Here is a 24,349-nt window from a genome sequence, read left to right as displayed (position 1 = left end):
TCTGGTCCCATCACTTCATGGCAAATAGATGGGGTAACAGTGGAAACAATGGCTGACTTTATTTTTCTGGGCTCCAAAATCACTGTAGATGGTGATTGCAGCCATGAAATGAAAAGAAGCTTACTCCTTGGAAGGAAAGTTATGACCAACCTAGACAGCATATTGAAAAGCAGAGACATTACTTTGCCAACAAAGGTCTGTCTAGTCAAGGCTATGCTTTTTTCCAATAGTCATGTATGGATGTGAGAGTTGGACTATAAAGAAAGCTGAGCGCTGAAGAATTGATGCTTTTGAACTGTGGTGTTGGCAAAGACTCTTGAGAGTCCCTTGGACTACAAGGAGATCCAACCAGTCCATCCTAAAGGAGATCAGTCCTGGGTGTTCATTGGAAGGACTGATGTTGAAGCTGAAACTCCAATACTTTGGCCACCTGATGCGGAGAGCCGATTCATTGGAAAAGACCCTGATGCTGGGAAAGATTGAGGGCAGGAGGAGAAGGGGATGACAGAGGATGAGATGGTTGGATGGCATCACTGACATGATGGACATGGGTTTGGGTGGACTCCGGGAGTTGGTCATGGACAGGGAGGCCTGGCGTACTGCAGTTCATGGGGTCGCAAAGAGTCAGACACGACTGAGCGAATGAACTGAACTGATTGAAATGTTGCTGCACTCAATATGTCAGCTAATTTGGAAAACTCAGCAGTGGCCACAGGACTGGAAAAGGTCAGTTTTCATTCCAATTCCAAAGAAGGGCAGTGATAAAGAATGTTCAAACTACTGCATAATTGTGCTCATTTCACATGCTAGCAAGGTAATGTTCAAAATCCTTCAAGCTAGGCTTCAACGGTACGTGAACTGAGAACTTTAAGATGTAAAGGTGGATTTAGAAAAGGAACCAAAGGGGGAACCAGAAATCAAATTGCCAACATCCATTGGATCATAGAAAAAGCAAGAGAATTCCAGAAAAACATCTGCTTCATTGACTATGCTACAGCTTTTGACTGGGTGGATCACAATAAACTGTGGAAAATTCTTAAAGAAATGGGAATACCAGACCACCTTACCTGCCTCCTGAGAAACCCGTGTGCAGGTCAAGAAGCAACAGTTAGAACCAGACTTGGAACAACATACTAGTTCCAAATTGGGAAAGGAGTACATCAAGGCCGTATACTGTCACTCTTCTTATTTAATTTATATACAGAATACATGATGCAAAATGCCCAGGCTGGATGAAGCTCAAGCTGAAATCAAGATTGCTGAGAGAACTATCAGTAACCTCAGATAAGCAGATGACACCACCCTAATGGAACAAAGTGAAGAGGAACTAAAGAGCCTCTTAATGAAGGTGAAAGAGGAGAGTGAAAAAGATAGCTTAAAACTCAACAATCAAAAAACTAAGATCATGGCATCTGGTCCATCACTTCATGGCAAATAGATGAGGGGAAAAAAATGGAAACAGTGACAGTGCTTTCTTGGGCTCCAGAGTCACTGAGGATGGTGCCTGCAGCCATGAAATTAAAAGATGCTTGTTCCTTGGAAGAAAAGCTATGACAAACCTAGACAGCATATTAAAATACAGAGACATCACTTTGCCAACAAAGGTCCAACTAGTCAAAGCTATGGTTTTTCCAGTAGTCAGATACAGATGTTAGAGTTGGATCATAAAGAAGGCTGAACACCAAAGAACTGAAGCTTTCAAACTGTGGTGCTGGAGAAGACTCATGAGATTTCCTTGGACAGCAAGGCGATCAAACCAGTCAATCATAAAGGAAATGAACTCTGAATATTCACTGGAAGGACTGATGCTGAAGCTCTAACACTTTGGCCACCCGATGTGAGGAGCTGACTGACTCATTGGAAAAGACCCTGATGCTGGGACAGATTGAAGGCAGGAGAAGGGGACAGCAGAGGATGAGATGGTTGGATAGCACCATTGACTCAATGGACATGAGTTTGAGCAAACTCTGGGAGATAGTGAAGGACAAGGAAGCCTGGTTTGCTCCAGTCCATAGGGTTTCAAAGAGTCAGACATGACTCAACTACTGAAAATGAACAGTTTACATTTTGTATGTAGTTAAACTTCACTGCATTTCCACTGGTACCAATAAATAACTGTTATGAGAAGGCTGGTAGTACTGATTAGCATCCACACCTCACTGCTTTTTTGGTATGCTTTACTTTCTAAGTTATATGATTTCATGCATTTTTGGTTTTTTCTTTTTGTTATCATAATTACTATCAAATGACTTCTACTGAGTGTGCCAGGTATGGTGATGAACACTCCATATGCATTATTGGACCCAGTTCTCTCAGTAAACCTCTGAAGTAGGTACCATTATTGCCTCCTTTTTACAGATGAGAAAACTGAGGCACAAGTATAAGGAATATATCCAGGGTTACAAAGTCAATTAGTGGCACTGCTAGGATTCAAACCATGATTTAACTCCAAAATATAAGCTCTAAAAATTTTGGCAAACTAAACATAAAGCTTATTATTTTAGCCATTTTACAACTCAGTGGTATTTAATACATTCACATTTTTTTGCAACCATCACCACTATTTAGTTCTAGAAAATTTTGTCACTCTAAAAGGCAACCTCACGCCCATCAAGCAGTCACTCCTCATCCCTCCCCCACAACCCCTTATCTGTTTTCTGTCTCTTAAGGATTTGCCTATTCTGGACATTTCATAAATGGAATTATTTAATATGGGATCTTTTGTGTCTGTTTTCTTCCACTTTTCATAATGTTTTCATGATTCATTCATGTTGTAACAGGTATCAGTACTTCATTTCCTTTTTTGACCAAATATTAATCCATTGCACCACATTTAGTTTATCCATTAATCAGTTGATGCACATTTGGTTGTTTCTACTTTTTGTCTATTGTGAAGCTCTAATATGAACATTCAGGTAGAAGGTTTTGTTTGAACACCTTTCAATTCTTTTGGATAAAAATTATAGGCTTTTGATCATAAACCACTGTTGACTCCAAGAAGGAAAAGACCAGATATCTTAAAATCTTCATTCAACAAATATTTACTGAGAACCTATTATTCAATTACCTAGAATGCTAAGCACTGGGAATGTAAGTTACAATGAATAAGACAGACATCACTCCTGCCCTCCTCAGGAATGACAGAAAACTGAGTAGGTTAGTAAAACACAGACCTGGCAGCAGTTAAGATTAAGGGTTCCTTTTCCATTTGCTATATTAAAGGAAAGTCAAACCTGGTAATGATGCATCTGAGCAAGATGTTATAATGGAATGCTTTTGGATGCAAGAAACTAGTACAACTAAGACTAGTTTAAAGGCGAAGACTATTCCCTTCACCTCCACTGAAAGTATCCTAGTCAAAGTCACTATCATCACCTTTTCCCTGTAGCTCTGCAGGAATCTTCAGCTTGGTTTCCCTGCATCCAATTTGACCTCCCACCAACATAGTTCTTCACATTACAGCTCAGGTGGCCTTTTTAAACACATGCTTATGCTTAAAATTTGCTTCCCACTGCTCTTAGAATAAAGACCACTTATTGCCTTGTGTGTGTGTGCTTAGTCGCTCGGTCATGTCTGACTCTTGTGATCCCGTGGACTGTAGCCTGCCAGGCTCCTCGGTCCATGGGAATTCTCCAGACAAGAATACTGGAGTGGGTTGCCATGCCCACCTCCCAGGGATCTTCCCAACCCAGGGGTCAAACCCAGGTCTCCTGCATTGCAGGTGGATTCTTTACCATCTGAGCCACCAGGGAAGCCCATTTACTACCTTACATAAGTCTGAGGTAGGAAGTTTCCTGATTGTGATAAGTCAGCAGCCCCACAGCATCAAGGAACTAGGTTTTCTCTATCCTTCTGCTCTGCCATCTTCAGCATCTTCATAGTCACAATAAGGATAAGCAACTCGAGGGATCATGTCCTCCTACATAACAAGGACCAAAGTACAAAAGTGGAAAGATGGCAGATCCCACCAAAAAAAAAAAAAATGTTCCCTCTAAGAAATTCTCCAGAATACTTCCCCTCAGGTCTGTTCTGCCAGATTTGTATCAAAAGCCTATTTCTACAGCAACCATGGTAGGGGAATGGCAGTACAAAGAGTGATTTAAGATTAATCAAATTTGAGGCTGGAAAGGGTCCAGTTCCCCAGTGGGGCAAACAGCTACCTGATGCACCAACAAAATACCGTTCTGGGAAAGTGTAAGAGGGAAAGGAAGAGTTGTAATATAGGCAATGTATAAAAGTGTCTCCATGAGTGCCTAAGCAAGAATTCCTGGAGAAAATCCAATTCATGTTCTCCTCTGAACTTCCTCAATTGAATAGAACCACCAACCAAACAATCAAAACAAAAACAAAAACAAAAACCTTAAATCTCAACACATCCAAGACTGAACTTATGAGTCTCATCAAAGTGGTCTCTTCTAATGCTTTCTTTGTGCATAGCACCACCATTCCAGTTGTAAGAGCCAGAAAAACAGGAGTCATCATAGTCTTTTTCCTCACCAGCTGTATCTAGTGCATAATCGAGTCCTGTTGATATAACCTCAAAAAGAGCTCTTGGATCTACTACTCTCTTCACCTCCACCGACAGTATCCTACTCCAAGTCACTATCATCACCTTTCCCTGTAGCTCTGCAGGAATCTTCAGCTTGGTTTCCCTGCATCCAATTTGACCTCCCGCCAACATAGTTCTTCACGTTACAGCTAAGGTGGCCTTTTTAAACACATGCTCATGCTTAAAATTTGCTTCCCGCTGCTCCTGGAGTAAAAATCAAAATAAGGCCCTCCCCCAACTCTTCAGTCTAGAGAAGGAAATGGCAACCCACTCCAGTATTCTTGCCTAGATAATCCCTTGGACAGGGGAGCCTGGTGGGCTGCTCTACATGGGGTCGCACAGAGTCGGACACGACTGAAGAGACTTAGCATGCATGCATGCATTTGAAAAGGAAATGGCAGCCCACTCCAGTGTTTCTGCCTGGAGAATCCCGGGGACAGGGGAGCCTGGTGGGCTGCTGTCTATGGGGTCGCACAGAGTTGGACATGACTGAAGTGACTTAGCAGCAGCAGCATCAACTCTTCAGTCAGTTCAGTTGCTCAGTCGTGTCCGATTCTTTGAGACCCCACGGACTTCAGCACGCCAGGCTTCCCTGTCTATCACCAACTCCCGGAGCCTACTCAAATTCACGTCCATTGCGTCAGTGATGCCAACCCTCCAACTCTTGGCAGTTCATTTAATTGGTTTTCTTTGAGCTTGAATGGTTCTATTCCACTCCACCTCAGACTTGTGCACTTGCCACTACTCCTGGCCCTTGTTATCCTTCATATCTCAGCTTAACCGTCATTCCCGTGGGAAAGCCTCTCCAGGCTTCTTAAGTAGGTCATAGAGAAGTCTGTGCTTTTCCTTCAGGGCACTTTTCTGCCTGAAGACTAAGATCTTCCGAAACAGGGAGCTAGTCTCTCCTACAACATAACACCTGGCACATAGTAAGTGTACACTGTATAGTTGTCGAATCAATATACACACTTCAAAGAAGAGTGGACGATGATAAATGTGGACCCGGTCCCAGAGAAAACGCAAATGACGGCCGTGACCCACCGGCATGGCCCAGCAGCCTGGACCTCAAGATTCGTCGCTCCTCCCAGCAGCTCCGCCCCTTGGGTCCAGCCCCTCCCTGCTGAGTCGTGGGGCGGGGCATAGAGGTCGCCTGACGTGACAGCAGCCGGCCTCTGATTGGGCTTCCAGGCGTGCCGGCTAGGGAAAGGGGCGTGCCCTCGTGCGCTGATTGGCTGGTGGGAAGCAGCTAGGCGGGCGGCGGCGGCGGTGCGGGGGCGGGCGCTGGGAGGGACGGGACTGGGCAGGGCAGGGCTGGGAGGGCAGTAGCTGCGGGTAGGATGGGTCCTCATCGCCGGCTTCGCTGAGACTCGCTCGCGTGGGCTGCCCGCGGCGGTCCCGCAGTGGCCGCGGCGGCATGAAGGGCGCTCTGGGAAGTCCTGTGGCTGCGGCTGCCGCAGGCGCCGCGATGCAGGAGAGTTTCGGCTGCGTCGTGGCCAACCGCTTCCACCAGCTGCTAGACGATGAGTCTGACCCGTTCGACATCCTGCGCGAGGCCGAACGCCGGCGCCAGCAGCAGCTGCAGCGCAAGAGGCGCGACGAGGCGGCGGCGGCGGCGGCCGGGGCTGGCAACCGCGGCGGCAGGAGCCCGGCTGGGGCCTCGGGCCACAGACCCGGCGCGGGCGGCGGCCGGAGGGAGTCCCAGAAGGAGCGCAAGAGCCTCCCGGCCCCAAGCTCGCAGCAGCCAGATAGCCCAGGGGGCGGCCCGCAGCCGCCCGGTACGCGCGCCCAGCCCGGCACCTGGGTGTCCCAGGGTGGGCGCGGTGGGCGGGAGGGGAAGGAGAATGGGGTCATGGAGGTCACCCCTCCTCAGCCGCCCCAGGACCTGCTACGGCGAGACTGGGGTCGCTGGAACCTGTTTCAGAAAGGGAAGGGGGCGCTGGGAAGAGTTGACCGAAGTTGAGGGTCCCAGTGGCTGAGGAAGGTGGAGAAAATGACAGGGTGGGGGAAGTGTCACGCCCCTTCTGGCCTTTCCCAGTCCCTTCTGGGAGCGAAGGAGAGTGCAGGCTTGGAGTAGGGGGCTTCTGAACGGTGGGACTGAGCCTTTACAAGTTGGGCAAAGTTGAGGGATATTTCTTGGGTGGTGTATGTGGACTAACACTGGGGTCGCTGCCCCAGGGCTCTCAGATCTAAAACTAGCAGGGACCTTCTCCATCCTCCAGCCCAACCTCTGCAAGATTCACGTCAGGAGGCAAAAAGAAGCGTCGCGGGAAGGAGGGAGGGGAGCGCCTCTTAGGGAGAATGGAGGAGGGCGCACCCGACCCTTGGGGGTGGCAGCGAGAACTCGGGGTGTGTGAAAGGATCGCCGGGGTGAGGAGCTGGGGCCTCTGATGGAGGGAAGGCCTGGGTGACCGCGGGGGTGGACTGTGACGTCAGGGCCGCGAGCAGAATGCGGCGGGGCTTGATGCGGGGTCCCCGGCGCCTTCCAAGCTCTGTGCCTTCCCCCATCCATCTCCCTTACGGTGGCTTACAACAGTCATCCCGCACGGGTTTTCAGTAGAGCACGTAGTGTTGATGGCTTGTGTAACTTGTCATTAACTCAGGCTGCTTTAAGAAAAAGCGTTTTTAACCTTTTCTACGAGAATATTCAAAGTTCCCCACTCTCTGCTTAGCCAGAATGGCCAGTGCAAAGCTTGATGTACTACTGACGGCATCTAGGCACGGATGGTGCTTAAGAGTCGTTTCTCACCTGAACCGCTTCAGTGGTAAAGCCTCCAAGATTCCACCTGTGTTTTCTCTGTTTTCCAAAAAGAAAATAGTGGTCCTAAGGTTTCCGAAAAAAGTTTTAAGATGCTTGATTCGACCACTCCAGCCAGTGTTTGGCAGTGTATTCAACTCGGCTTTACTGGCTTGTTCCTTGCTTGATGATAATTGTCAGCCCAGTCCTGAGAGAATAATTCCTGACTTGAGTGTTGGGGCCTTGACTTCTGCAGCTAGGTAATGTTTACCTTTATCTGTGCAAAGCTCAATCCAGCAATATCTCTTGAGAATCAGAAAATTAAATCATTATAATATTGACAATTACTTTAAATGCTGTTGGGGTATCCCAAGATTTCTTGATAGGCAAGTACATAGATAAGCCTATTTAAACAGTGAGTGATACTTGAGATATATTGTACATTTTGTATATGTTCTATTTTTCTCTTAAATCTATTTAGGTAAATATCATAGGAATAAAAGAATTGGACAGGCTAAACTTTATTTTTTAACAAGTGAAAATATGTATTATCTTTCAGTGAGAAACGGAATTTAGTTTTCTCTGTTAATGTATTGCCTTTTAACCTTTTTACTAGTAAAATTGTCATGCATTTTTGTTGTATTTTAAACAATTCAGAAGTGTATGAAGTAAAGTGAAAATCCATACTTTTCTTACTGTTAACACTTTGTATTTACACATATAAATGCACAGAGCTACTTCTTTTTTTCCCCTAAATTTCAGATGTTATAAACTCAGTTGCAACCTGCATTTAGCATAATAAATAAACTTAGCATTATAATGTAGTATGCTAATAACTTTTTCTGTCAATTGTTTATAATCCAGGTGATCTGGTTTTTGAGATCTGTATTAAAGAACTTTAGTTAATTTTGTAGTTGGAATGGAAGTTTTGTAATTCTAGTTCTTTTTCAAGTATGTTACTTCAGGAGCAAACAGCTCATTAATTTCCATTTGTGCAGTTACTGTACTGAATTTATCTGTAATGGGTGTTAGAGACCTCTCTAGGTTTTGTAGCCCTAATTGATATGGACTGTACTTCTCTAACACTCAAATACTTTAATTTTATTTGGCTATTAAAAGTGAATGCTTAGTGTAGACAAGAGTCAAAGTCAAAACAAGTTTGACAAATAACAGAAACATTACTCACAAAAGGATGTGAAAATCATAAGATTTTCCCATAGAAATAGATTTTTAATATCCTTCACTATTTAACAGTATAGACCTTTACTCAAAAAATTTATTCTTTAAGTCTTCAGAGGCTGTTTCAGCTTTGCTTTTCCTGGCCTTTCAGAACTTCTCCAAGTCAAAGCTCAACTTTATTTCAGGGAAATCGCACTGTAAATTTTACAGTATTGTGTCTCTTTATGTGGGCTGGGGTTAGATAAGTGATCAGACTGCATATGCCAGCCTTTTATTTCGAAAGGGCTAGTAAAATTAAGTGTTTGCATTATCCACTTGGAGCTGCTGATCCAGCACAGAACGACTAGCTTCAGTTGCAGTTCTGACCTCTTAGTTGTAAGTTGTGGGAAAAACTGGACCTCTATTTTCGTTTTTTTTGGATTTTGGAAGGAAAATGAAATGTTTACAGGGTATTGATAATTATTCTAATAAATTGCCAGGTCATATTTAATGCTTTTCAACTTATATACTGAAGCTTTGGAAGACGCTTTAGTATAAAGTATGTAGCAAATGTCATTTTAAGTTTTGAATGATGAATTCCAAATTTAATTGATACAGTTTTAAAAATAACTGGAAGGTGGAAATAAGCTCTTAAGTAATTCTGTGATTAAGTGGAGATATTTAGTATATTCTAAGTTATAGGTTATGGATAGGAAATTTGAAACTGTATTAAAATAACTTTTTACATTGAGGGGAAAGTATTATTACTGTTGAGGTACTTGCTGATGGCTATTATGTCATAGTCTATTACAGTTTTCAACTTGTTAGTTAACTTTCATAATAACATTTTTGCCTTACATTTTAAATGCCTCTTCCAAATTTGGTCTCTCAGTAACATATGTGCCTTTGGATATGGCTTTGCATACTCCTGGACAGCTGGGTATGAATATTGGTCTCTGTTTTGTTTCTGAAATAAAAGCATAATGCTTTATTTATGATAACGTCTTCCCTGTATCCTAAACATGTCATAAGTTTAGATTGTGGCTTCAGGATTCAAATCAGGTTTGAGCATTTCCTAGGTTATGGGACATTAACTTAAGGTTGAACTTAGATCTGTTGTGTAACATTTCACATTTCAAGTAATTAACAAGTAATAAATTGTACAGTTTGGTGCTAGTGATGTTGCAAACATGATTTTTGCTTTAAAATGAGATCAGTAAGCGATTGAAACTAGGTTAATACTTAAATTTTGCCTCCTTTATAAACTTTTGATAGAAAATATTAAATGGGAAAATAGAATACAGGTAAACATATATTCCTTAAGAGTCATCAGTATCTCTTAAGTAAGAAAGAAACCCAGTAGCTTAAATAATACCCATTAATTCAAATACACTTAATATATTTTTACAACCATACAATGAATGTGAAGGGTGACTTATACCAAGAAAAATCGAAACTACTAAAATAAAAATTTTACATAATGTTTGAGATGGAGACCTATTAAATGTATACAAGGAAAGAATAAACACATTTTTTGAAGATTATTTAAGAAGTAGCAATGTTCTTCATAATACATTGATATTTACCAAATAATAGATGCCTTGAGACATAGACTCTGCTGAAAATTTTTAAAGTGTCAAAACTGAAAAGAGTGAAGGGAGAACAGAGAAGACTGGAGTGGCCCCAGCCCCAGCCTCCTCACTACCAGCCTCTCCATGGGCAGGAGATACCCCTCCAAGTGCTGGCCAGCTCTTACATGAGTTGGCAAATATCAACTTGGCCTCATATTTGAGAGGTGCGATTATAAATGTATAAATCACATCAAAGAACAGGAAAATCTGTTTTCAAATGAGAAAAATTATAATGGTACAAACTATTTAAAGATGAAAACTTTATTAGGTAATTAATGATAAACTATAAGCGGGATTCCAAATACAGGATATTTGTCTTTTACTTTTCTGGAAAGACCTTAACTACCATGTTTTGATAAAGCTGCTCTTATGAAATATAGTTGATATATATCTTCAATAGCTATCACAAAGTCATTGTGAGACACTTTTAATTGTAGGATAGTTGCTATAGTTTATCTTATCATACTCTCTAGGACATAAGGGAAAGCATATGCTTCAATGGTAATGTCAGAGTTTTATTAAAAGACAACTCTGGGCAGTAGTAGTATCAGCAACTTTTTTTCTTCTCTGAAGTTTTCCAAACTTCCCAAATTTTCCTATGACATTGATTTCTAGAAAAGTGAAATTTAAAAGTACCTGTAATAACGGGCTGCTGCAGACTTTGGGTTCTAGTTCTCCTCTTTGATTTCTCCCTCTCAGGCCAGAAGAGACCTCCCAGAAGAGGGGAGCAGCAAGGATGGAGTGATAGCCGAGGGACGGAGGTGACGCTTGATAGAGCAGAGCGGAGATCCTACAGAGAATATCGACCCTATGACACCGAGAGGCAGGCGGATTTTACACCTGAGAAGTTTACAGATGAAAAGTAGGTACTGCAGGCCTCAGCTTGGAGGGTTGGAGAAACCAGAAGGATTTTCAGAGGACTATGGGCCTTTGCAGACTTTTGGTGGTACCAGTCCTGGGAACAGTTTGCTGATCTAAGTAACAAATCATACTGCTTTAGGTAACAGGTGAAGGATCTTCCATTGGTTCAGGAAATGATTACAAAATAAAAAGTGGATAATTTATTGATAACTTTGAAAGACATTCTTATAACAAACTCTACAGGAGTATGCTAAATTTTCTTTTGAAGTTTAGGCCAGAAGTATAATTATGTTCTTGATTTAGTAGAACTAATTTGGGCCACTAATGAATTTAAATTTATGATGAAATCTGACCAAATAACTGATAGAATGTGTGATGCCAGTTTAAGGCTTCCATGCCTTCTCTAGAGAGTGCTCTGACCTGGAAGATGGTCTCAGGCTGATACAGTCTGAGTAATGTGGCAGTATGTGGGCTATCATACCGACCTGAACACAGGAAGCAGTTTTTAATGTCTTATGTTTAGCATTAACAGGATGGATACGTGCTGCCTCAAGTTTTTAATTATTAAACCTACATAGCACTGGGTTTAGGTTAAAACAAAACTACTTGTGAATCACATTTAAAGGAATAGAAAGTTTAAAAAGCTAAAAGAGACTAGAATAGTGTACAGTTTAATGTCAAGGGATCTGTTGTTCCCAAAGTCTTTTAACTTCTTGACTACGTATTTCATTATACATTCAAAATGGAGATGGTATATCTGCCACCATGTTAGAGGATGAAGGCAAGAGAAAGGTTTAATTCTGCTTTTTTGGGGTGATTAGTTCAAATTAGCTGTGCAACAACTGTAATCTGCTTGCTTACAGAAAGCCTTCAAGATCAGAGTTGCTTCTTTGGGGAAGCATTTGTATATTTTTCCCCTACTTCAGGAATTTATTCTGTGGAAATAAAGAAATTATAGCCCAAGTTCCCAGCTTTTTTAGTAGCAAAATTATGAGTTTTTTTAAAAAGGATAAGTCTTTATATGTTAACATGAAAAAAAAAGCCTTATTGAGGGACGATTTATAGAAAGTTGCAAGAATTGTATAAGAAATCCCCATATATCCTTGTCCAGATTCTCCAAAAACTTTTTACCACCTTTTCTTTATCATACTCCTCCCTTCTCTCCTCCTCTTTCTCCTTTTCTCTCTCTGTTACAAACACACACACACACGCATTTTTTTCTTTGGCTTTTGAGAGTAAGATGCAGGAATGTTTCCTAAAAACATGGTACAGTTATCAAACTCATTAACATTGGTGCAATACTTATTATCTAATTATCTGAATCATGTAATCTATAGACTACTTAAACTGTACCAATTGTCCTATTAATATCTTTTTAGCAAAAGAAAAAAAAATCGGAGTCCAGGAATGTGCATTACATTTACTTATTTATTTATTTAGGCTGCTTTGGGTCTTTGTTGTGGTACACGGGCGCTTCTCTCATCGGGGCACACGGCCATGCATTGCAGAGCATGGACTCTAGAGTGCACTGGCTCTCCTGTTGGGCTTAGTTGCCCCATGGCTTTTGTTTGGGATCTTAGCTCCCCCTGACCAGGGATTGAACCCACATCCCCTGCATTAGAAGGCAAATTCTTAACCATTGGATCTCCAGCAAGGTTCCATGTATTGCATTTAGTCTTAAGAAAGCGCTTTAGTTTTTCATTTATTTATGGAGTTGACATTTTTGAAGAACATGAACCAGTTATTCTGTAGAGCAGTCCAGATTTGAGTTTGTCTGCTGTTTCCTCATGAGACAAGGTTCTGCATTTTGACAGGGATACATTAGAAGTGTGATATCTGTGTCCTTCCTAGTGTATATTAGGAATATGTAGGAAATGTTTACTTTGAAGGAAATTTGAAAATATTTTTTGTGAAGTCTTGCACTATCAGAAAAGATAATTTTCCTCTTTTCTTAAAAAATACTTTTCTTTTGATAAACAGCCATAAGATCTTTAATAAAAATAATTTTATAGTCACTAGAAAATTCAGAAAATGAATAAAATTAAAAAAAATTTAAACCACTCTTTTACCATTTGAGGTGACTGCTGTTTAACTCTTCACCAGTGCATATACACCGAGTACTATATATTCATTCTTTTCCACTTGACAAGTAGAAGTCATTAACGATGATGTCATGGACAGTGTTGATAAGCATTTCTAATGGTTCTGTTATGATCTTTTGTTTGGAGTATTATAATGTAATTATTCCATTAGTGTTGGATCTTTGCTCAGCTTTCAGCTTTTTGCTTCATGAATAATACTCAGCGAGCAGCCTTTTACCCATATAAGGCCTTTCCTAGATGTAGTTCTTAAAGTAGGAATCCCAATTAGGGCCTTAAAGCAGTGGTTCTCCACTGAGTATCATGTATCTAACTCTGGGACCCAGTTGGTACTTCAGTATGAGGTTGGATTGGTACCTGTAACATGAAACAAACAAACATTGGAGGGGACTATTAATGCATGGTGACTAATCACCATGCTAGTAACATGTCAGTTTATTCTGTTGCTGTTGATAGTAATCCATAAGAGTATTTCTCATAGCATTTTCTGTAGACTTCAGTATCATAAAGTTTGAGCTTTGTTTATTTGATATCTATATATGTTTATTGGGCATGTTTATTGTATATAGGATTTCGATAATCTTAACACACTGCTTAATTCAGTCTTTTCAATTTATGGATAAGGATATACCCAGAGTTTTAGTGGCATGGATTTTTATTCCCCTAGAGCAGAACATAGTTTTCATATAGAAGCAATAGCCACGGATGGTGCTGCGAGTAACTGTTGTGTGGCTGAGGTACAGAGATCAGCCATGTCACTTGTATATATTCTGGGAATGCAGCTACTGTTTTTAATGCAGTAAGAATTTTTCTTTAGTCTCCAAATGATGAACTCTTAAGTAAACTCTTAGAACAGACTGTTAAGAAATTAGTCTGGATAATTATTCTGTCTCCATACAGTTTGATTCTTTCTTTGGCTCTTTCTGCAGTTTACTTCTGGTCATTTAAAGTCAGCTCCAGTCGTCAAAGAATCACTGACTCAGATGTCTAAACTTTTTTTTTTCCTCACCAGGAAGAATTTTAAAAACTTGTTCAGTTCAGTCACCCAGTCATGTCCGACCCCATGGACTACAGCATGCCAGGCTTTCCTGTCCATCACCAACTCCTAGAGCCTTAAAGCTTGTGGTAAAATGATAAAGAATCTGCCTGCCCAAGCGGGAGATGCAAGAGACACAGGTTCGATCCCTGGGTCAGGAAGATCCTTTGGAGTAGGAAGTGGCAACTCACTCCAGTATTCTTGCCTGGAAAATCCCATGGAGAGAGGAGCCTCGTAGGATACAGTAAATGGAGTCACAAAGAGTTGGAACACAACTGAACACGTACACATGACGATGCATCACATGAAATTTTATCATTTTAACCACTTTTTAAGTGTACAGTGCTGTGGCATTAAATACATTCTAATTGTTGTGCAATCATCACCACTATCCATCTCCAGAAAATTTTTCATCTTCCCAAGCTATACCCATTAAACATTAACTCCCAATTCCTTCCTCCATGAACTTCATTCCCTTTACCTGCAAAACCTGTACTCATGTCTACTTATTAGGACTATGGTAAGAGAGTAGATTACAGGGATGTAATAGATGGGGAAACTGGAAGCAGTGAGAGACTTTATCTTTTTGGGCTCCAAATTCACTGCAGATGGTGACTGCAGCCATGAAATTAAAAGACACTTGCTCTTTGGAAGGAAAGTTATGACCAACTAGACAGCATATTAAAAAGCAGAGACATTACTTTGCCAACAAAGGTCTGTCTAGTCAAGGCTATGGTTTTTCCAGTAGTCATGTATGGATGTGAGAGTTGGACTATAAAGAAGGCTGAGCGCCAAAGAATTGATGCTTTTGAACTGTGGTGTTGGAGAAGACTCTTGAGACTCCCTTGGACTGCGAGGAGATCCAACCAGTCCATCCTAAAGAGATCAGTCCTGGGTGTTCATTGGAAGGACTGATGTTGAAGCTGAAACTCCAATCCTTTGGCCACCTGATGCAAAGAGCTGACTCATTTGAAAAGACCCTGATGCTGGGAAAGATTGAGGGCAGGAGGAGAGGGGGACGACAGAGGATGAGATGGTTGGATGGCATCACCGACTCAACTGACATGAGTTTGGGTGGACTCCAGGAGTTGGTGATGGACAGGGAGTCCTGGCATGCTCTGGTCTATGGGGTCACAAAGAGTCGGACATGACTGAGCGACTGAACTGAATTGAACTGAAAAGTGGGATGGGACGGTTGGCCCAGTGCAATATTGTTTTCTTTTTGCTTGTGAGTATGTCACAATAAATCTTCCTAAGTGGAGTCAAGGATTCCTCAATGCTTACAACCTATAAAAAGTAGAGGATATCTTTTATAAGAAGGGAATTATAAGGAAGCACTTGAGAATACATTTAATTGAGAGGTGGGGTAAACCTGTGGGATAAAGAAAAATTAAGGGATTAAAATAAACCAGACCACAAAGCTGTTTTGGGGACCAGTTTCAGTTACTATCATATTTTTAATGAATTTGTTATTTTATCAGTATCTGATCTAGATTTCATGTACATTTAAACCTAATTTTGACTATTGGCATTATTTTCCACATATGGTTTTATGCTTCATTTCCTCTCAGTTTCTAGGTAGACTCTTTATGGCCCTGTCCAGCTTCCTGGTTAAGAACTTAGTGTTACTAAAAAAAAAAAAGAACTTACTGTTACTTTTCATTTATTATTGTTTTAGAACTCTGCTTTAGATATTTACTATAATATGGAATCATATTCTACAACAGTCTCCATTTAAAATTTTGGTTTTGGTCAGAGGAGGTGGGAGACAGAAAAAGCCCACTTGGAAACTGATTTAGGATGACGTTTCTTGAAAGAGACTGGCATAAAGTCAATGATCAGTGCTTCTGTATTTTTTCATTTTTTTTTTCATCTTTTTGAATAAGGAGAATTGTGAATTTTGTGTCTTTTTATCCACGATCTATAGTAGCTTTTTAATGTAACATTTTCAGCCCTAAAAGTAGACTGGAATACATCTCCAGTTCTGGTGTTTGAGCCACTAATGTCACTAGATTTCAATAAGTAATTTGTTGCTTCAAAGTCTTGACAAATTAAAAAAATATATAATTTATCTTATTAAACTAAGGTTTAACAATGAAAAAGATGAGATTCTTCCTACAGAAGCTTTGAGTCTGGTGAAGAAGAAACAAGTCCCCATAAAAAGTGACTGTGAGCAGATGGTAGCAGGGAACAGTGAGGAGAAGCATGCAGGCAGGCCCTGGGTCCAGGGGGTGCGGCAGGGGAAGAGGGAGAAAAGGCAGATTCTTTGCTTGGATACTTGTGTGATGTGAGTTAGGGACCATAGCGGGACACTAACCCCTTGGTTAGTGTTGGTCATGTATCTTCAGGGACATGGGGTGACACGGAGGAATGTCCAGGAAGTAACAGTCTTTATGACCTGGAATCAGAGAGACCCCCAAATGAGAGACACAGGGGCACATGAAGGGGTCACATGTCAATAGCATAAAGATGAGGATGGTGTGTGCAGGAGTGGGGCGGTGGGAATGCTGATATTCTTAAAGACAAATGGGTGGGTATCCAGAAGATGGGTATCCAAGACATGTTCCTTAAAAAGACAAGGTGTGGAACCTTTCTTTATATGTGACTACAGTGCCTGGCTCCAAGAAATGGAATTGGGTGCCCAAGAAGCAGGATGAGTACCTTGTGAATGTTTGGATGTTACCTATTGCAAAAATAACTTTTTAAGGACAGGCGGGGAAAGAGAAGCCAGAAAGAGCAAAGGAGAACTAGTGGTTGGCATTATCAAATAATGCATAGGGGTCAAATGACCTAGAGACAGAAGTGGCTACTGGATTTAACAACAAGGACATCATCTTCAGCTATTTTCCTCATCTGTGGGCACGAGTTATAATTAATAAGCTGTATGCCAAGAGCGCACAACAGTGTCAAAGGTAGTATGTGCTCAGTAAAATTTAACTATTAATTATTCAAGCCACAAGTTCTTTCCAACATACTATAGCCATAATGAACTTCTAGAATTTTTTTTCTTCAAAAATAAAAAAGCCTTAGCTCTATAATTCAGTTCACCATTTTTATGGTACTCATTTCTTCCTAGACCAATTGACAGGTTTGATCGAGACAGACCACTAAGAGGACGTGGAGGCCCAAGAGGGGGCATGCGAACCAGAGGCAGAGGTGGTCCTGGGAACAGAACTTTTGACGGTTTTGACCAGAGAGGGAAACGAGAATTTGAGAGATACGGTGGGAATGATAAAATGTAAGTTTCTTTGTAATGCTACCTCTTTAAGATCTTGGTGTAATACATGGTGTGCATCTGTTGTGTGTTAATATTTAGTTGACTTTATATTAATATGCAATTATTCCTGAGGGAGCTGATACTGGGACAGCTTTTCTGATCAACTTTTCTAATTTGGAGATTGACTGGAGACTTGTTTTTAGTTTAAGGGAATATTCTTTCTTTGTCTAGAGCAATCAGAACTGAAGACAACGTGGGTGGATATGGAGTTCGCACCTGGGGATCAGGTAAAGATACCAGGTATGGTGCAAATATGTATCTTCTGTGAATCTGCAATTAAGAGGAAATATCTGGACCTTTATTTGCCTGTCTTGAAGATTATGTCCTCTGTGGTATGCTTGTGGTGTCTTTATACTTGTGTGCTTTATGTAGAAATTGAATTTAAGCTTTTGTTTCATGAGATAACTTTTTAAAACAGGTTTGCTATGTTGTAGTTATATTTGAAACTGCTTTCAAAATTCTTTTGTCTTATTTTAGCCAAGCAAATTTGTATATTTGTTGATGTTCCAAGCACATGGAACTATATATTTACCTATGCGTCAGATTGCTTTTTTAAATTCCTGGATTTTCTATACTTTATTTCTCTGTGACCTTCCAAAGTTTTTATGTATATTGCATCTTGATCTTATAAAATTATTTGCAGATCCAAGCTCAATGACAAGTTTCACCTGAGGTTCAAATCTGCCAGTTCTCTGAGGTCTTCTGGTATCTCAGATTTGTACCGGTTTTGCTATTTGGGGAGGTACTTGGTTCTGCTGTTTCTGTCATTTCAGGGCTGCAGGGAAATATGAGGAATGAGTTGCTCTAGGATGTGTTGCAGGGCAGGCTTTACACAAGTTTGAAGGCTTGAGATCAAGACTTCCACATTTCTTCTTTTGAAGAATTTAAGTTTTTTTACAGAAACTTATTTTTCTTAAATTTTTATCCTTAAAAATAAATGTGTAAAATAACAGCAAATGTAAAGTTAGATTTACTACCACTGCATATCTGTGTTGTCCTTGAAAAGAAACTTGTTAAATGTTTACAGATCTTTTCATTTTGTCTTATTTTACTGTGATAATATATTTTAAAAAATATACAAGTACCTTCTGAATCATCTGGTTTACTACCTTATTTAATACTATCACCTCATTTCAGTTTGCATTTCAATTTAAAATCATTTTGGCTCCAAATGATTACTTGCTCGAAGAGGTAAGTATTGGCATTAGAAGTGACCAAAATGTGCTCCTAGTAGATGGTATGTCCCAGTGTTGAAATGACACATAGCCCATGGCACTTATTTTGGATTGGTTTGTGAGTTATAAAGTCAAAGCTCTTAGGTGGTAATAATCTGTAATTGAATGTTTTTGTTGTAGCATAAGACTTTAAATTCTTATTTAATACATTGAGATTTTGATTTGCCACCATGATATAGTCCAGCCACGTACCTAGTCACTCAGTCATGTTCAGTTCTTTGCGAGCCCATGGACTGTAACCTGCCAGGCCTCTCTGAGTTTCATGAGAATGAAATTTCTTTTGCTAATACTTTAAAAAAAAGCAATATTTATATAGGTTTAATATCACCGTAAAAATTAAAATTATGCAGTTAAAATTCAAATTGTTTTTCATTGTGCTCTAATTTCTAATCTATAGATTGTATATTTAGATGTGACAGTATATAAATTAATGTTCCAAAGCCTTATTTTTCTGGTATCACCAGCTTTTTGTAATCCTACACATTCCTTTTTATGAAATGTTTCCACTTTCTTGCCATTTTTTAAAGTTTGATATGGCATATTCTTATTTATTATAAGTCATTTAACACCTACGTGTTGAAAATTTTTATGGTCCCTGTTAATATTTGGAATTTCCTAGGATAATAACATTTGAATAGTTGTTCTGGTCCTTGGCAATCTGTTCTTAATTTTAGTCCATCAATAGAAACTTGTATTTATCAAATACTTTTTACATTTTTGGAAATAATTTATATGGATTAGCAATGAAGAGCATTTTTTTCCTCTTTTTACTTTGATGTGGGTTACTTGGTATGTATATATTAATTCATTGAGGGAGAAAGGACATTGAAGTGTGTTTTTCCCTGTCTTGAATATAGAAGGGCATTGATGTAAACAGATTTGTGTGACTAGACTGGTTCTTGCCTCTTTGCAGTGACACGGACCCGACTGCCCCCATGGAAGAGACCACAGTGGTGGAGGAGTCCCTGGGCCCCCTGGAGGATGAATCTCCAGCTAAGTGGGTATTTCATTCATTTTCCCCACTGGGCTGTTGGTCTTTTTCTTAAAGATTTATAAGAAGTCTTCATAGAACAGGAAGCTCAGCCTTTTGTCATATCACAGAGGATTGATCTTAATGTGTTAATGGATAATCAAACTAATTAATTCAAATCAGCAGCAGCCTGTACTGTAACTAGTCTCTCCCTCTCATCAGTACCCCCATGTTTTGTCCTTTTATTTTCTTCTGGTCCCTCCTTCCCTCTTTTCTTCATGGAGCTTAGTTCCCTAGTCCATCTCTAGCACCCTTGCCCTTGGGATCTATGAGTACCTTGCTAGCAGAATCCACCTCCTGGACAACTGATAGCCATCTGCCATCTCTCTGCTTGCACCCACAGACTGAATACTGCAAGTCCCTCAGCAGGAACTCCTGTAAGTTCCTGATCACATTTTGAAATGAGCCGTCAACACTGCCCAGCAATGCCCATTTCTTGGATTCATTCTCCACCCCCCCACCCACTACAATGACTGGTTCAGTTCTTCTTGTCCCCTCAAAGCCCTGGCACTGCCTCCCACTTTCTCCTTCTTCCATCCTTCCAACACTCACACCTCCTCTTTTGTTTTCTGAGTATAACTTTGCTTCCTGTGTCACAGAGAAATTTAGGAGCCGTCAGAAGGGAACTTCACACTCTCTGGGGCTTCTTTCCTCGTGGTAAAATAGGGGAGCCATCTCTCCACCAACCTCTTCAGCCTTTGGTTCCTGTTTCCTTCTGACCTCACTGAAGTCTCAGTTAGCTCCTTCCTTTTTATACTCACCTTCTTCCCCCCAAATCTGGTCTTCCAACCAGCATTTTATATGTGCTCAGTCTCTCTTGTTTTAAGCCTCTTGTTGCCCCTGCATTCTCATTCACCTTCCTTTTTGGGGTTGTGTGCACTCTTTCTTCATTTCTTCCCCTTCACTTCCCCTTCATTTTATCCTCACTTCACTCCAGGTTTGGCTCTGCCCTCAACTACTCTTTTGAAACAGTCACCACATGTCTCCAGAGCTAACAGATATTTCAGTCTGCAACTTTCTTGATCTCTCGGAACATTTGACTTTACAAGCATACCTCAGAGATATTGTGGTTGATTCCAAACCACCTCGTTAAAGCTAATATCACAATAAAGTGAGTCACACAGTGGTTTTTGGTTTCCTAGTGCATGTAAAAATCGTGTTTACACTATAGTGTAGTCTATTGAGTGTACAATAGCATTGTGTCTAAAAAAACCAATGTGCACACCTTAATTTAAAAATACTTTATTGCTAAAAGATTGGTGTCTTCAGTGAGTTATAATCTTTTTGCTGGTGGAAGGTCTTGCCCTAATGTTGTTGCTGACTGATGGTGGTGGTGGTTGTTGAAGGTTGGGGTGACTATGCAGTTTCTTAAAATAAGACAACAATGAAGCTTGCCATATTGATTGACTTTTCATTTGAACACTTTGAGGCCATTATAGGGTTATTAGTTGGCCTAATTTCATTACTATTGTGTCTCAGGGAATAGGGAGGCACCAGGAGAGAGATGGAAGGACCAGTTAGTGGAGCAGTCAGAACCATGTATAGCAGTTACTCATTATGTTCATTGTCTTATGTGGGTGCAATTGGTGGCATTCCAAAACAATTACAGTAGTAATATCTGTGGATCTTGGATCACAGATTATCATGACAAGTATAATAGTAATGAAAAGCTTGAAATATTTCGAGAATTACCAAAGTGTGATACAGAGACATCAAGTGAGCACATACTATTGAGAAAATAGTGCTGCTAGCCTGGGCTGCCACAGATATTTAATATTTTAAAAAGGCACAACCTGGGAGCTCAACCCAGCACTCTGTGACAACTTAGAGGGGTGAGATGGCATGGGAGATGGGAGGGGATTCAGGAGGGAGGGAACATGTATATACCTGTGGCTGATTCATGTTGATATATGGCAGAGGCCAACACAATATTGTAAAGCAATTATCCTCCAATAAAAAAAATAGGTTTAAAAAAAAAAAGAAAATTCTGTGAAAAACAAACAAAAAAGGCAGACTCTGTAAAAGCACAATAAAACAAGGTATGCCTGTGTTGATTTCCACTTAACCACAGCCATCAGTTCCTCCCTTGCAGGCTTAACCTTGTCTTTCTGCTCTTTCAAAATGTTGAGTTCTTCAGGGCTCTGTCTTAGACCCTCTTCCCTGTGTCTGATGTCTGTTTATAAGGTCTCATGCACTCTTGCAGCTTGAATTGTCATTTATCTCCTGACTCCAGAACATATACCTCTGACTCCAACCTTCAATATGGATTCTAGGCCCGTGTGTCCATCTGCCTCCTGGACATCTCTCCATTGACATTCCAAATGCTCCTCATGCCCACCATGGCCAGACCGAGGGCCATAGACCTCATTTTCATCGTATACTTAGTCACTCAGTCGTGTCCGACTCTTTGCAACCCCATGGACTGTAGCCCGCCTGATTCCTCTGTCCATGGGGATTCTCCAGGCAAGAATACTGGAGTGGGTTGCCATGCCCTCCTCCAGGGGATCTTCCCAACCCAGGGATTGAACCCAGCTCTCCCGCATTACAGGCAGATTTTTTTACCATCTGTGCCACCAGGGGAGTCCCCATTCTCGATAGGTGTTTCTGTCTTTCAGAACAGCATCAGCACTTATCCAGTTGCATAAACCAGAAACCTACGAGTCATTCTTGAGATTTCCTTCTTCTTGACCCGCTGTCTCTCCAGAATCCAATCTGTCACTACCCTGAGGATTTGTACCTTTTTACATCTACCATCTCCACCCACTACCTTAGTCTCAGCTACTGCTGTCTGTTCTCTTACCAGAGCTCCTAAGGGGGCTCCCTGTATTCTCAGCTTCTATCAACCTGTTCCACACCAAAGTGGCTTTCACACTGCCATTCTGATCAGCATGCTCCCACTAGGACCCTACCCCCAGTGGCTTCCTGTCCTTTTTCTGTCCCTTGCCCTGACCTGCGCAGTCCTGCGTGGTCTGACCCCCAAAGAGCCCTCAAGTTCAACACACCTGTGCCTTCTCCTCATGTTTATCACATGGCCCTTTTTCTTGTTCCCAGGCACCTTTCTCTAGCTCCTAAGCCATACCTGCCAAAAAGCATTTGCAAGTGCTGTTTTCTTGTTTTTCTATACTTCTCCTCTCCAGCCCCTTCACCCATTTATTTAACCCTTACTCATCCTTCCACTGTGAAGAGGCAGTGTCAAGTAGTTAAGAGCAGAGACTCTGAGCCAGTGTTCTGGGTTCAAATCCCAGCTCTGCTATTTACTAGTTTGGGCAAGTTATTTATTTCATCTTTCTGTGCCTCAGTTCTTTTCATCTGTAAAATGAGAATAATAACAGCACCTACATCTGAAGGCTGTTGGAAGGGTTGGTTGGGTGTGCATGAGTTTCATGTGGTGGGGCCAGCTATATAAATATCTACTATTAATATTGTTACTTATTATAAGAGTAAAGTGCTGCAGTGATTGATGATTGTGAAAGCTGTTAATTTACTATTCAAAACAACTAAGAAATGTATTTAATTAAAGAAATAGATTAATAGTTAATATGAATATTTAGACACTGAGTTAACCAAGGAAATAGATCAACAGTGTATATGAATGTTAAGAAGTGAGTTAACCAGATACCCTCAGAAAAATTGGATCCTTTTTGAGCCAATAAACCAGTTATACAAGTTCAGATAATATAAGGCAGAATAATAGTAAATTACAGCATAATTATAATCTTTAGAATTAACTGAGGTATTCTAGCATTCATAGTGTTAGACAAAACCTTTCGATTAAATCAGTTATTCTGAAAGACAAAATAAACACTTAATGATTCTGGTGGCAGTCTCATTGTCTGCAGTATCCTGGTGGAGCTAGTCAGCAAATCTCTCTCTCTCTGCTGACCGTGGTGGATGGTGAGCATCCGTTTGGATTTGCAGGAGCTTCAGGGCACAGCAGCTGTGCTCTAGTTGCTGAGCACGCTGAGAAATTCGTGTTTCTGCACTGCCTTGTCCAATTTTAAAATTATTACTACTACCATTTCTAATAATACAATTGCAGTTTCTTATAGTTTCAAAATTAGGCTAGTAAATACATCTTAGGATGGAGATGCTCTCTGATCTCAGCTGTGTCTGGATATTGATCAAGCCAGAATGTATATTCAGGGAGACTCTTGGTTTCATACTTCTTGCTGTGCTCACTTGCTCAGTTGCGTCTGAGTCTTTGCACCCCGTGGACTGTAGACTTCTGCTTCTCTGCCCTTGGAATTTTTCAGGCAAGGATACTGGAGTGTAGTGCCACTTCCTATTCCAGGGGATCTTCCCAACCCAGCAATCAAACCTGCATCTCTTGGGGTCTCCTGCATTAGCAGGCAGATTCTTTACTACTGTGCCACTTAGGTGATAAATTTAATGTACCCTCACATATGCTCAAACCCATGACCCAGAGTGTGCATACATATTCCTCAAATTGGACACATTTTGTTGACAATTATATGTGTTATGACCTTCCTTCCTTGATTCATTACAGAAGTATTATATGTTTGTTGTCTTGTGGTGTGCTAATGTCCGAGGATACCTGTGACAACTTACTGTGTTTTGCTTTAAGAATAAATTGAACATTTACTGAGCATTTTTTGCCTGCCAGTAACTGCTCTAAGTGCTTCCATGGCTTAACTCACTTAATCTTTTGCTGCTCGTGAAGGAGAAGGTACTGTTAATTATTCTAATGCTGAGACATATAGGTTAGACAGCTTATTTTT

General features: G+C 40.8%; 1 protein-coding gene across 1 annotated transcript in view; it reads left to right on the top strand.

Moving 5' to 3' along the window:
* The first annotated feature begins 5,854 nt into the window (after positions 1-5,854).
* The window catches only part of HABP4 (hyaluronan binding protein 4), a 35,279-nt gene continuing 16,784 nt past the window's right edge, over positions 5,855-24,349 (top strand). The window contains exons 1-5 of the mRNA XM_070459496.1: positions 5,855-6,324; positions 10,772-10,934; positions 17,145-17,306; positions 17,517-17,585; positions 19,494-19,577. Coding sequence (XP_070315597.1) covers positions 5,964-6,324; positions 10,772-10,934; positions 17,145-17,306; positions 17,517-17,585; positions 19,494-19,577 — 839 coding nt within the window. The 5' untranslated portion in view covers positions 5,855-5,963. The remainder of the gene's footprint in view (positions 6,325-10,771; positions 10,935-17,144; positions 17,307-17,516; positions 17,586-19,493; positions 19,578-24,349) is intronic.

Source organism: Odocoileus virginianus, chromosome 31 (genome assembly GCF_023699985.2).
Source record: "Odocoileus virginianus isolate 20LAN1187 ecotype Illinois chromosome 31, Ovbor_1.2, whole genome shotgun sequence".
Classification (NCBI taxonomy): domain Eukaryota; kingdom Metazoa; phylum Chordata; class Mammalia; order Artiodactyla; family Cervidae; genus Odocoileus; species Odocoileus virginianus.
This window is presented reverse-complemented; position numbering and strand designations above follow the sequence as displayed.